The sequence below is a fragment of the Benincasa hispida genome, chromosome 8 (genome assembly GCF_009727055.1).
Source record: "Benincasa hispida cultivar B227 chromosome 8, ASM972705v1, whole genome shotgun sequence".
In the NCBI taxonomy this organism is placed as follows: Eukaryota; Viridiplantae; Streptophyta; class Magnoliopsida; order Cucurbitales; family Cucurbitaceae; genus Benincasa; species Benincasa hispida.
The window spans coordinates 30,040,163-30,054,920 of NC_052356.1; the positions used below are offsets into that span (position 1 = coordinate 30,040,163).

Consider the following 14,758-nt stretch of genomic DNA (forward strand, 5'->3'; position numbering starts at 1 on the left):
TTTAGATTAATGTTTGAATTCATATTACATATTGTATATCATGTAGATTAAAAAATTCCCACCTTAGGATAAAAACATTCATGCATCATAATTAAATATAAGGGATATTTTTTATGGACGCGTGATTAAGTTAGCATGCTGATCCATCATAATATAAGTGTTATGTTATAAGGATGTATGATCACATTAAGCATATTCATGTATCATGTTATGTTATAATTATTATAATGAATGGTGGAATGATGTATGTGAATGCTTGATTTTCATGTGTGATTAATATAAGTATTATATTTATCAAATAAAAATGGAATTTGCATTGAGCATGACATTACTTAGATAAATATAATCGTTGTATTTAATCAATGTCATTAGATGCAAATTTATAGGTTTTAGTAAAGCATTAAAATATAAGTGTTATTTTTTTAATGAGATAAATTAATCTATAATCAAGAGTTGCTTGAAAACATAGGTCCAATGGTTTAAAATTAATTCACCTAGACTTATGTTGGAAGTTTTTCTAATGAGATTAAAAACAATTTAATCTTTTAATTTGTTTTAATAGGATTAAAATGAATTTCGTTAAAAGATTAAATTTATAAAATAATTTCCCATAAGAGACCCTTGTCTAAGAAATGTTCTATCTAGGCAGAGGTATTTAAGTTGATGAAACCGACCTGGAAGGTGAATTTGGCAAATATTTTATAAGCATGCAATAAATGATTTACTTTATTAAAGAGTTTAATAAATGAAATCAAGTATTATTAAATTATTCAATATAAGTGGTATATTAAGGAAATTAAAATGACTTAGATAAATTCATTAGCCAGTTTTTAACTATGTATGCATCCTAAAAATATTAGAATACTTTAGTGGGAGAAAATTGGTATATGAGATATATCATATTTTAGCTCTCACGTCCCTAAGAATTTACACCGTGAGATCCATCTCGACTTCTTATCGCCATGGGTGTGGCCTCCCTTCGGAAAGTGTTTGCATGGGTCAATAGCAAGATGAATAGAGAAAGTGTTTATAATGAGTGGGATAGGGGCGTATGTCAACATATCCTATGATCTCCTCTATTTGGTTGCACCGTGAGATTCCTATGGTCTCCCTGCATGTCGTCTTGGAGCAACCATCCCTTTGGAGGGTTTGATTATAAGAGTCAGAACAATGCAAACTCCAGCAGTGGATAGGGTTTCTTAGGTTAATCTTCAATAGTTGTCTTTCCTTACAGTAGCCTATTGAAGCGTACCTCTAGGATCCAAAAATGAGAAGGTCACATTTACGGGATGAATTAAGCTAGCTAATAAATCCTTGACTAAAAAAAGACAGCTAGAAATTATAGGAATAAGAGTTATTTTGGTATTAGTGATTAGTTGAGATTGTCTCAATTCAAGGGAGGAGTAGCTGATCACCCTTTGTGGCTATTGCTCTAAACCTCTAAAGTATCGTTGCAAAAACTAAATCAATAGTTTAATTAGGGTTCTATGATTACATGTGTTTTTGCTAAATTGATTGGATAATTAAGGAATGGGTTAAGACAAATATAACTAATACGATCAATTGTTTGTTATTCGTTTCAGCATGTCTTCCATAATCATTTCCTTACTTAAAAATGAAAAATTAACTGGTGAAAACTATGCAACATGGAAATCTAACTTGAATACGATTCTGGTTATTGTTATCTGTAGTTCATCTTGATAGAGGAATGTCCTCCAGTTCTCGCTCGCTGTGCATCCCAAGTAGTGAAGGATGCTTATGACCATTGGATAAAGGCCAATGACAAGACCGAGTCTACATCCTAGCAAATCTGTCTAATGCTTATGACCTTCATCCTCTCACTCTAAGGAGATCCAGACAAATAAAGAATGGAAGGGGAAGGCTCCCGATGATGGAAAAAGCAAGTGCAATGGCAAAGGCCAAAAAAGGAAAATGCTTCTACTGCAATGTGGATGGTCACTGGAAACGCAATTGCCCCAAGTACCTTGTTGAGAAGAAGAAAGAGAAGGAAGGTAAATATGATTTACTAGTCCTGGAAACTTATTTAGTGGAATATGACCATAATTCCTGGATTTTTGTTCTTCTTTACAAGAAATTATTTCCTTCCATCAGCTCGAGGAGAGTGAAATGATGCTCAAGGTTGGAACGGAGATGCCATTTTAGCTCGTGCAGTAGGAGCTGCTAAGTTATTTTTTAGGAATAGATTCTTGTTTTTAGAAACTTATATATTATTCCTAAAATGAGGAGGAACCTTGTTTCTATTTCATGTTTAATTGAACAATCTTACTCTGTTTCTTTTTCATCTAATGAAGCATTCATTATGAAGAATGGTGTGACTATCGTTTAGTTAAACTAGAAGACAACTTATATGTGTTAAGATCAACTGAATCAAAAGCACTTTTAAATCATGAGATGTTTAAAACTGTGAATATTCAAACAAAAAGGCGAAGAATTTCTCCAAGTAACGATGATACGTATCTTTAGAATTTGAGATTAGGTAAAATAAATCTCGATAGGATCGGGAGATTGATAAAAAAAAAAAAGAACTTCTAAGAAAGTTAGAAGATGATTCATTACCTCTGTGTGAATCATGTCTTGAAGGAAAAATGACTAAAAGATTTTTTAGTGGAAAAGGTTATATAGCCAAAGAGCCCTTAGAGCTTATACAGTTGGATCTTTGTGATCTAATGAATGTAATGGCTAGATAAGGGTACAAACACTTCATTTCTTTTATATATGATTATTTGAGATATGGTTACTTATACCTAATGGAACACAAGTTTGAAGCCTTTGAAAAGTTCAAAGAGTATAAGGCTGAAGTTGGAAACCAATTAGATAAAACGATTGGGGCATTGATCGTTGCATGATCATGGGCTCTATAATCTCATGGACAGTGATCATGGGCTCATGCTTCTTGGCCAAGACTTCAGAAAGGCTTGCCAAGATATACGCTTGAGCCTTTTTATTTGCTCGTATCCAACGCTCATAAGCCTCCCGAATGTTTTGAGAAGCATTTTGAGCAAGAAAGAGGACAATCCTCCATCAGGACAGATCTCAGGTCATCAATGATTAAAATCATGGTGATTGTCTTTTCCCAAGTTGTGTAATTTTCATCGATAAGTTTGTCAGCAACGAGTAAATTTAATTTTAGGGAGGTCATAATGAATTTGCTAAAACATACAAATTATTTATATTAGAATTCAAACATAATCCATTCAAAAAATCAATCAAATTTAGCAAAATAATATAATGCACACCATGTGACATTTATTTTGCAATGATATTTTAGTGAGGTAGGATAAAAGCCACCGTAGGGTGATCAGATACCTCTTCATTGAAATGAGACCATCTCAACCAATATACAGAATAACTCCTTGTTACTGTAAATATTAGTCACCATTGTTTGGTTAAGAAATTGTTAACTTGCTTAACATTTTCTTGTAACTGTAACCCGTTATTTCAGATTCTAGAGTTCTGCCCCAATGAGCCAACCGTAGGAAAAAACCGATTGAGGCAAAAACTAAAGCAAATCCTATCCATTTATGGAGTTTGAGTAAAAGGTCATGCAAATATCATCCATAGTGGGACATAAGCAAAGGTACCTCAAGACCGAGCATGAAAATTTACTACAAACTAATGAGAGAGACCGATGGATGTGTTGACACATGCCCTACTCCCACTTACTATAAACACTCACTCCATTCACCTTAGTATTGACCTATACATACACCACCCGTAGGGGGACACAAGCAAAGGTGCCTCGAGGTCGAGCATAGATCTCACGGTGTAAACTTTGAAGGAGAAACATGAAGAGGAAAAATGAAGTATCATATACCTCATTTTCCTCTCACCGAGTGTTTTATCTAGGGTTAATTTAACTTAGAAAAATATAGCTAATTATTTTACTAAGTGATTGTTTAAATTTGTCCAAAAATAACATATACTTTCATATCTAAATAACTTTGATCAATGTTTATTAAACACTTTAATAAACCTTAATTAATAATTGCATGGTTTTAGCAAATCTATCTAATTCACCTTTTCAGGTCAGTTTCCAGGTAGGGGTATTCCATTTTCATCAACTTAAATACCCTAGCCTAGACAGAACTAGCCTTAGACAAAAGATCTTTTATAGATACATTTCTACAAACTTAATCTTTTAATTAAAACCAATTTAATCCTATTAAACTGATAAAAAGATTGAACTAATTTATAATCTCATTAGAAATGTGATCTTAGGTCTATATAAATCATGTTTTAAAACTCTTTAAAACTGTTAAAACTCTGTTGGTGTAATCAACCGCTAGTAATTTGTTTGTTGATTTGATTTTACTGTTATGTACATTGGAAGCGAGTATTCTAGAATTCGACATGCTGATAAAATTCAAACAAATTCTAATTTACAAATTGTAAATAAATCCAAAATTAAATTTAAAAAAATGTAATAATGTACCCATAACCATTATTTATTTGCAACGATATTTTAGTGAGTCAGAATAGTGCTACCGAGGGGCAGTCGAATACTCCACTAAAACCAACAATTTTGACCAAACACTATCCCTGAAATAACTCTTATTCCTATTGTCTCCGAAATAACTCTTATTCCTATAATCGTTTGGTTATCATTTTCGGCCAAGATATTTACTAACAACTTAGTAATTCTCATAAGTATGATCCGCCATTTTCAGATCCTAAAGGATGGTACGAATTTGCCTCTGAAATAGAAGACAACATCCAAAACGAAACTATAAGACCCTATTTATTTTACTGAAGCCTGTGTTGTTACGAATCCTATGTGACAACTCTCCGAGGGGATAGCCTTCGCTAAACGACTAGCAAAGGGCCGTCTAAAGCAAACTAGTAGGCATAACATAGGAATCTCACGGTTCAAACTAATGGAAGAGATCGTAGGATATATTGACAAATATCCTTCACCCACTTACTATGAACTAGTTCCTCTGTTTACCTTGATATTGACTCATACAAAACACTTTCTGAATGGAGGCCACTTCCAGGGTGACACGAAGCGTCATATGAATCTCACGGTGTAAACTATATGGAGACGTGGTAGTTGAAATCTATATATCGTATAATAGAATTATATTCGAACAACTTCCTCTTATTCACCAAAATCTAGATTTAAGCTAAAAAATACTTTTCGAATGGAAGTCATTTCCAAGGTGACACGAAGTACCGCTTAAATCTGGATTGTGAACTCTTAGAGACGTAAGAGCTAAAAGTAACGTATCGAATATGTTATTAATCTCACACTGAAGTATTCTAATAACTTTATCATATAGAAGGTATTAAAATGCCACTGAAGTGTTCTATTTTGAGTAGATTTATACTTAGGTTCTTTTCGGCTAATAAAACAACCATAAGTGTATGTGATTTATCCAAGTATAACTCTTATAATTGGACTTTAACCTACGATGTCTAGGTGATAACCATTTTATTACCTCACATCACTCACGTCTGCTCATAAAACCAGTTACCAATGCTAAATAATTCAGCCATAATCCCCAGGTAGGAGGTGTTTCGTAAACCGTCAACTTAAGTACCCCCAGCCTTAGACAGGATTATATACCGGTTGAGTTTGTAACCTAGGTTTTATAAGTTTTAACAATTAAAATAGGTGGTCAACCTACGTGAGCATGCAACTGTTGTTTATGAATTTTAAATGTCTAACCTAATTTTATAACAACTTAGAAAACTTTATACATGCTAAACATCCACAACATACATGAGGCATTCAACTTTAATATAAAATTTATATTAAATACGAGAAATCCTAACATGCATACTACATATTATAACAATTATAACATACTTTCAATGCATGTAACATGCTTCCTATGGTGGGATTTTAAATCTAAATGGCATACTATATGCACATACAAAAATAAAAATAGTCAAGTTGTGGATATTCTTTTGCCTTCAGCGAGCTTGGCCCTCTCTCTCGTTTGAATTTTGCCGTTCTTTGTTCGATGGGGAAAGGATGGAGGTTATGACCCTCTTTTCTTTGCAGGGGAGGTTGAGCTTAGACAGGGAGAAGGGATTTTAATATTTGGAGTCTTAGCCTTTTTGAGGTCTTTTCTTGTAGATCACTCTTTCATTCTCTGCTGGATCCCTCTCCTCCGGCTGAGCCGTTTCCTGGGTGGGTAGGCTGTTAAACAGAAAAGATAACTCTTCCCGAGGCCCCCGCCGACGTCTACGGAATCCCTAACGTTGCCATCAGTCGCCACGTCCCGGTTCAAGAATTTTAACCCGATCTCCCTTTCGTATTCATTCGACCTGAGGCAAAAGAGAAGTCATACAAAGAAAGGTTCTTTCACGCAATGCATAACAGGTGAGCCTTTTATTTGGTAGGTAACATCATACATCAAATGCATAAATAATTAAACACAGACTGATATAGTTTTAGTTTTGGCAAAAAAAAAAAAAAAAAAAAAAAACAAGCAAACAGAAGCCTAATTATTACAAAACAGCTTCTGAACCACTCCCGAACTGCTCGAACTACTCCAAACGAACTCAAGTAGCTTGAACCGGACCCGAATCGTCTGAATCGGACCAGCTAAGTTTGCACCAGACCAACCAAGAACCATTCGAAGCTGAACCGGACCAAACCACAAGTGAACCGGTCGAATCGACATCCCTTGCACATGTTCAACATTTCACTAAGTCTCATCGTTTAGCAATGACAACCATCGTCTTGCATTTTGCAAGGTCGTTTAGTAAATGCTTGATCGTTTAGGTGCAAAAAGGTAAAAAATCGTTTAATGCCATCGTATAGCATTCAATGCATTGCCCAGCTGCCGCACGAAGGTATGCGATCGTGTAGTGCTATCGCATAGCAACTTGTCACATCACCTAGCTCCCGCATAGAGGTAAACGATCGCATAGTGCTATCACATAGCAACTCAACGCATCGTTTAGCTCTCAATCAAAGATAAACGATCGTAGTAAACGATCGCTCAGGGCTATCATATAGATCTTCATAACTATCACTTAGTTCTATCGTATAGAACATCATTGTGTTGTTCAACATCATAGGTAAGCGATTTGTTTAGTTCCATCGCATAAAAACTTCAACGCATTGCTTAGCACATGTCTACACGATCGCTTATCTCCGTATTTAAACGATCGCTCAGCGCTATCATGTAGCACTTCATCGCATCGCTTAGAGCACATCGTTGCTAAATGATCGTATAGTACCATCATATAGTAAATTCAACATATTGTTTAGTTCCCTCTCCAAAGCTAAACGATCGCTTAATGCTATCGTATAGCAAATTGAATGCATCATTTAGCTCCCGCAGGTACACGATCATCTAGCATTCAACATCATAACGACTAGTGCTCATTGCTATATGATCGTCTAGCTTTTCTTCACATCGTCTAACGTATGAAGCTAAACGATCGTTTAGCTACTGAAGTGCTCAACAGCGATAAGAACGGAGGCTGATTTTCTGGAACTACAACTCGGCCTCTTCGCTTGTTTCTTCGATTTACAGATTAATTTCAACTCCAACTAAATTATAAACTCTTGGGAACACATTAAAACTCATCAAACAAGAGCCAATTACAAATTTAAATGAGAAATTAAAGAGAATTAAATAGCCAAAACACAAAAAACCATATCAGTGCATCAGTTTCATATTTCTCATATAAAACACCCACCAAACCAAAATTAAACCAAATTGAATGCTTATTTGATGCTCTAATATCAATTGTAGGATTGTATCAACCGCAACGGAAGCACAAGGATCATCTAAACATTCAAATTCACTAATTTTGGCATAATATAAAGCATGCTTCTGCAAGAAAAATGGGTTTCAAGACATACCTCTTGTAGAACTTCTTCAAAGCTCCTTCTCCAGCTGCAATCTTCTCCATATCTTATTGTAGACCACCTCAAGATCTTCTCCACTATTCTCTTGGTGCTCTAGATTGAGTTGTGGGACTCAAAACAAGCTTGAATCAAGGGATGAAGGAGAAAAGCTCATTGCAGCAACCTTGTTGAAGAACCATTCTTCAAACCAGTTTTTCTCTCGAAAACTCTATATATTGCATGCCCGATTTTCACTCCAATCTTTTCATTATAGAGAAGAGCTGCATGAGTTGTAAGCATGCTTAGATAAGAAAAAGGCAAGACATTGCGATATGTGTGAGCTAGTTAGGTGATGGATAATAGAAAAATCTATTTTTCCATTTTGTGTTTTTGTTTTCTTTTCCTTTTTCAATTTTATCTAAAAAAAAAAATTGATTTAAAAAATCTATTTTGATTTAAAAATTAAAATTTAATTAATTTCATAAATTAATTATAAAATAAAGCTTAATTAATTTAATATCAAATATTAAATTAATTTTAACACGTATCCATCTTTATATATTTAAATTAGATTTAAATATATAAATTCTCCTATTACGTTTAATTCTAAAATTAAACATATAATTATATCTCATATAATTACTAATTCCCTTAATTCTAATTTGAACGTTTCAAATTAACTTATCATGTTATTCTAGAGCTAGTCTGTTACGAGCTAGTAGGGGGACCTCGCGGACCTACAGATCATGGGCTTCAACAATCCGAGATTAATTGGCTAAACTCATTAGACCAAATTAATCTCCATACGTTAACTAATGGATCATTCCACTAAAGCTCATAGTTGCACTCCTCTCACTGTAGATATATTATGTCCACGTGGCTTAACCATAATCAGCAAGTCGCCCCTTCACAGGTTGTTTGTAATAACGACTGGTCAAATATATGTTTTACCCCCGAGATTACGTCTTATTCCTCAAGTTCCTACTAATCCTCTAATGAACAATTGGTTTGTGATCCAATCACCAAACCAAACTCTCCCAGCTCAGTGAGAGGGTGGGGCCTTTGTTCAAAACCTGGATTCAGTACTTGAGTGAACAATCTTTCTCCTATCCCTAAATCAAGTAGGTGTGAACTTCTTCTTGCACCCTATGTCCTCAACTATCTATCCGGTCTTACCCCTGAAATGGGAGTCTTATTGAGCCGGCGTTGTTGAGCCAACCCTCAACTATGAAAATCTAATGGCAATCCCAAATAGACAGGAGTTCATAGTTAGCTCAGGATTAAGATCGAGTTACCTAGGTCATCTAGGTGAAATAGTCAATCTTAAACAGTAAACAGCGTTATAAAGTAAGAGTGATTGATTTCTTGGTCCTGATCTTATGCTAACTCATTGCATAGGATACCCCCACTCCTCATGTCATAACATGTACAAATTAGGATCACATCTTATGTAGCACTTTACAATTCTTTGTAACAACTACAGAGTAAGCCGCATCCAATGGTGTTACAAGAATAAGGTATCTAACCTCATTCATGTACCATAGATCATTTTGACTATTTATTCGAACCTGATCCACGCTTATGTCTCCAAATAAAGTTCAAGTATTCATACAATAGTCATGGGTCTTAGTTTATTGGATTTAGACTTTCATACAATTTATGAGACCAATAACAAGTATATTATGTTGGGGTTGATGCCCTAAAGTCTCGTATCCTATGGTTTGTAAACAGTATATACGAACATCTGTAATTGTTAATATATGATATTTACTTCACATCTTGTTGATTTGCTCGGTTATTTGTTTTATTTGCTTTACCACAAACCAATAAACATAAAATCCATGGTTTCTGTATGTGACTCAAGCATGTATGTGGTGACATACAAGTGGATCATGTCTTGAGTGATAACCAAAATGGTCTGTAGTAAATGGATAAAGAAGGAAAACCTTATCTTGGTAATGCTACGGACGCGGCCTGCTTTGTGGAATGGTCACAAGTGTTGTGACTTGTCACAGATGTCTGATCCTGATCATTTGTGTTGGGGACATGCGAGCGGGGGTGTCCTATACAAAAATTTTGTATAAGACCTGACCACGAAGTGTTAATGTCTCGTTATATAACACCGTTCATGACAGAGACTTCACTTCACTAGGATGACCATAGGTAACATGACCTCAATCCTGAGTGAGTTGGGAACTCCTGCATTGAGGGCGGTCATTTGATTTGTATGGTGTGAGTGGCCAGGTCGTCGATTAAACCTACCATTTTGGATTCATCTGATTTGGGAGTTGGGAACTCAGCTACACAAGATGGAATTCACTCCTTCCCCGAGTAGGGGTAAGTAAGATAGATGGCTTCTTTAAAGGCTGATTCCGGGGCTTGAACGATGTGGCGCCACACCACCTTCTCTTGGCCCGAGAGGTATTGACAACATAGTTTGACTATGTTGTATTGTTCATTAAAGGAATCAGTGGTACTTAAAGAGTGAAATGTAACTACAGGGGCAAAATAGTAAATTGGTCCAACTGTACTTACGAGCATCTGTGAAGGGTCATCGTACTCATGATTGGTTATATCCGATGGACACAGAAATATATCTATGGTAAGAAGAGTTCAGCTGTTAGTCTTTAGTGGAATCATTGACAGTTAATGGATGGTGGATCTCGTGGCTAAAGAGTTTAGTCAGCTATTCACGTACCGTTGGAGCTTCGAACCACAAGTCCATTAGGTCACCTAGGTAGCTTGGATAAAATCGAGAACCAGTGTTTGGGTTAATTTGAAGTGTTCAAATTGACAAGAGGAAGTTCAATTATATATGATATAATTGGACTAGGTAATTATATATGATATAATTGGCTAAATGTATGAAATACATTATTCTGGAGGAAATTAGATATAAATATGATTTATATCAAGTACAGGAGAAAATACTATAGTAGATATATGATATCAAACTATAGCATATAATTATAATATGATTATATTTATTAATTAAATTAATTAATTAATTATTTGATAATTAACGGATTTATCCACGTTCGGACGTGGAAAGTGGGGTTGCGATGGTTATGGTAACCGACAGACTAAAACAATGAAAATGATTTTAATTTTGATCAATTCGTGCATTCGTATTATAGGCACTCCCAAAAATAATCCGTGAAAACGATCGTGAGACCCTATACGATAGAAGCTCATCTGTCTAAACGATTGTCTACATCACTTGTTCTCTAAACAATCGTATACGTTTTTCCTAAACGATCGTCCAGTCTTTCCTACACGATCGTGTAGCTTTACTATACCATAAGCATTTCCACTATATGGTAGCAGAGTTTCGTCTCCCACTTGCTTATCATCTACACAACGCCTTCTCCTCCGTCCTCTACCAAACTCATCAAAGCCCACTCTTTGGGTTTTTTACGCCAAGGATACCCGAGTTTCTCTTGTGGTGGTTTCGTCCCCTCTGCATTGTTCCTGTATGTTCGAATCGTGTTGTTGTAGTCGACATACTCGCCGAGTGCTGGTAGATTAGTGGGAGGTTTTCTGCTGCTTAAGGTTCAGACATACGAAAAGAGTCTTCATCTAGTATGAACTTTTTTCTTGTTAATTATTGTATTCTGAGCATGCCGATAATGAGTTTTTCATAACTATATGTGTTGAATGTATGTCGTTTGTGTTTCGGTCACTATGAAATCGGAGCGATCTCCATGGTATGAGATCCTTCATATTGATAATAGAAAATGTTTATCATTTTATAAACTGCGAGTTTTCAGGATATAAAATCCAACAGTGAGCCTGATAAGGTCTTAAATTTGGATAGCATACACAACCAAAGACATGAACAGAGGAGAGATCCAACGTGCTGTGAAGAAGAACTTCCATGGGGCTTTTGTCCTGAAGAACAGGGGATGGAAATGAGTTAATCAACATAGTAGCAGTCTAGAATGCATATCACCATAGATGCAGGGGCATTTTGGCTTGTGCGAGGAGTGTGAGACCAGTTTGAACAACATGTCGATGTTTACACTTGGCACGACAGTTTTGAGCTAAGGTGTATGGGCAGGAGACTCTGACCTAAATGCCTAGATGCTCACAGATGTAGGCTACTGCTTTAAATTCACCACCTTCATCCATTTGTAGTAATCAGAGGGTTTTGTTGAATTAAGTGAGAACAAAGGACCGAAAGTGTTGAAAGGTAGAGGTTGTATCATTCTTCTGTTTTAACGGATATAACCAAGTAAACCTACTGAAATCATCGATGAATAAGACATAGTACCGAAAGCCATTAGTTGATGGCATTGGAGCAGGCCCCCAAAGGTCAGTGTGCACTAAATTGAAAGATATTTGTGCATGAGAGGAAGAAGTAGAGAAGGCAGATTGTGAGTGAGAGGAAGAAGTAGAGAAAGCAGATTGTGAGACTTTCCAAACTGACATGCTTCACAAAAGAAATTCTCAATATCAGAAATTTTCTAAATACATCCACTAATCAGTTTTACCAAAATTTTAGAGGATGGATGTCCAAGCCGCCGGTGTAAAAGCAGTTTGGAAATGGTTATGTTGGTTGTAAAGACAGGCAGAGAAGATGAAAGGGAGGACTGAGTGGTCAAGCTAGCACCCGGTAACCTTGATCTAGTGAGCGCATTATTTATCAACGAGCTGACGATGTCCAACTGATAAAGCCCATCCTTAAGCTTGCCTTTCAGAAGTGCCACCCCCGATTCCTTGTCCTTAACCACACAAAAATCAACATGAAATTCAACAAGGATGTTATTGTCTTTAGCTAGCTTAGAAACACTGACCAAAATTTTAACTATTTCAGGAACATAGAGTATATTAAAGAGAGAAAGAACACCAGAGTTAGTGAGTAGGGTTGATGATCCATATTGGGATATATTGAGTGGAGTACCATTGTCGACAATGACTTTATCAGTACATGTGTAGGTGGTGGGTGAATGGAGGAAGGTGGGATTGCTTGTTACATGAGTCGAAGCTCCACTGCCAATGTACAAATTGGTATCAGCAACAGTTTCAAGGGAGGCAATACCATAGTGGCTAAGCAATGTTGAGTTGTTCTGTTCTTGATTTCTAGTGGGTGGAAGTTGGGTGGACTCAGCTCTAGTGTGTGTTTTTCGGGAATTGTTGAATTTGTCGGGGATTGTTGAATTCTTTGTTGTAAAGGAAGAAGCATATATCAGTGGTGTGGCCAAGTTTCCCGTAGGTTTGACATGTTGGCCTGCTTGTCGAGGCATTGTTCCAGTGGCCCCTCCCTCTGTTTCGGCCTCCCTCTCCTCTGAAGTTCAAGGGCTGAGAGTTTCCTCGAGGATTGCGGTAGGAGTTTGCAGATGTGTGAGGGCTGCCTTGTACAACATTCACAGAGGCTAAATTGGAAGAGAGGGAAATATTGGAAGTGATCCCTGTCTTAATTGCAAGCTGATACTCAAGCCGTTTTTCATACGAGAGGAGGTCGATTGTAGATCAGACCATTGGACTGTGCCTTTACTTTGGACTGCTACTACCACGGGATTGTACTCTTCGTCTAGTCCAGACAACACGTTTGAAATAAGATCAAGAGGAGAGACCAGAGAACCTGCAAGAGCAAGGCCGTCAGTATACCGTTTCATCAAGGTCAAGTACTCACTCATTTTTAGAGCCCCTTTGCGAGTTTGTTGAAATAGCCTTTTGAGATAGTCTGTTTCAACCCTTGATTGTATTTCGACTAGTTCTTGGACTGCTTCCCACAAGTCTTTGACGGTTTGAAAACCCATCACCTGAGTTTCTATTTCATCCTAGCAGAAGCTGGTTGACGGAAATCCACGCATCATAGGCTGGATTTGGTTGTAGCTCGATTTCAGACGTCACTGTTGCAGCTAGATGGGAGCTTGAGCTCTCGCCGGAGTGTTCATTGATTTTCTTGATGATGAACCGATTGGGACAGGGATTTTCCCCTATTAAGTATCCTTCTAATCGATAACTTCTGAGCATAGGCCAGGAAAGATTTTGCCATAAAAGAAAGTTTGATCTATCCATTTTAATGGATGTCACTTGATTCAACAACTGATTTAGAGGAGGTCCTGTGATGTTGTCGTTGTTGGCAGCTCCAGGAAGCGCAACAGAGGGGACAATTGTTGTGTTCACCATGGTTGCTGTGTTTACCTTGGCTCTGATACCAAGATAGGAAACTAGAAAAATAAACAAGGAAGGAAGAAGAATGATGACAATGGCCGAAGAAATTAATTTCCTTTTTACTGCTTTTAGTATATAATTTTTCCACACTTTACATTGTACAGAGGGTTCCCCTTTTATACACACAAGAGCAAGAATATGGACAAAAATGAATAACGGATTTTTTTTTGTAGGGAGAAAGACGACCATTGCAACCAATTTGTTATGAAGAGAGGACAGCCACGGTGGTAGGGAGGATGAGCTCAGCTTCTTTATGGCGCCTCGTCATCTGCTGAGTAGACTGGTCCTTTATCCTTGTCACACCCAATGTAACTCGAATGCATTACGAAGTTCATATCCTTAGGCAGAAATTACAGAATGCGAAGATCTAAAGAACCCACAGAAAAGCACTCAATCAACAAAATCCTCAAAAAAGTGGAAAAATCCATCCCAAATGAAAATTTTCAGAAAACATACCGTCTTGCGTGACAAGTGGGTAATCATCTGCAGTGAGACGAATAAACCAGTCCCAATTCGGTGACAGGTGGAGGAGCAGCGAAGCATTGTAAAGCGTTGAAGAAACTGTGGAGGAGCCTTTGAGATACACAAAATCAGCCTACCGATTACATCGACATTCTGAGCAGCTCTGAAAATGGGAACCGATTCGACAGCGAGGGCAAGAGAATCGCGCTCCGATGAGGAGCCGAGAGATCAAGGTGAAGAAGGTAGTGATTCTGAGGATGATAAATGGCGAGAAGAAGGCGAAGA

The 14,758-nt window shown here is 36.9% G+C and overlaps 1 protein-coding gene across 1 annotated transcript; it reads right to left on the reverse strand.

Annotated features, from left to right (window-relative positions):
- Nucleotides 1-12,297: 12,297 nt before the first annotated feature.
- Nucleotides 12,298-13,077, reverse strand: LOC120084010. Its single transcript, XM_039039914.1, has one exon. It carries the CDS (start codon nt 13,075-13,077, stop codon nt 12,298-12,300), a length of 780 nt encoding a protein of 259 aa, XP_038895842.1.
- Between the last annotated feature and the right edge of the window lie 1,681 nt (nt 13,078-14,758).

Bases quoted from the DNA above. Each gene is read 5' to 3' on its own strand.
- LOC120084010 (XM_039039914.1), bottom strand. From the start codon at position 13,077: ATGCCTCGACAAGCAGGCCAACATGTCAAACCTACGGGAAACTTGGCC.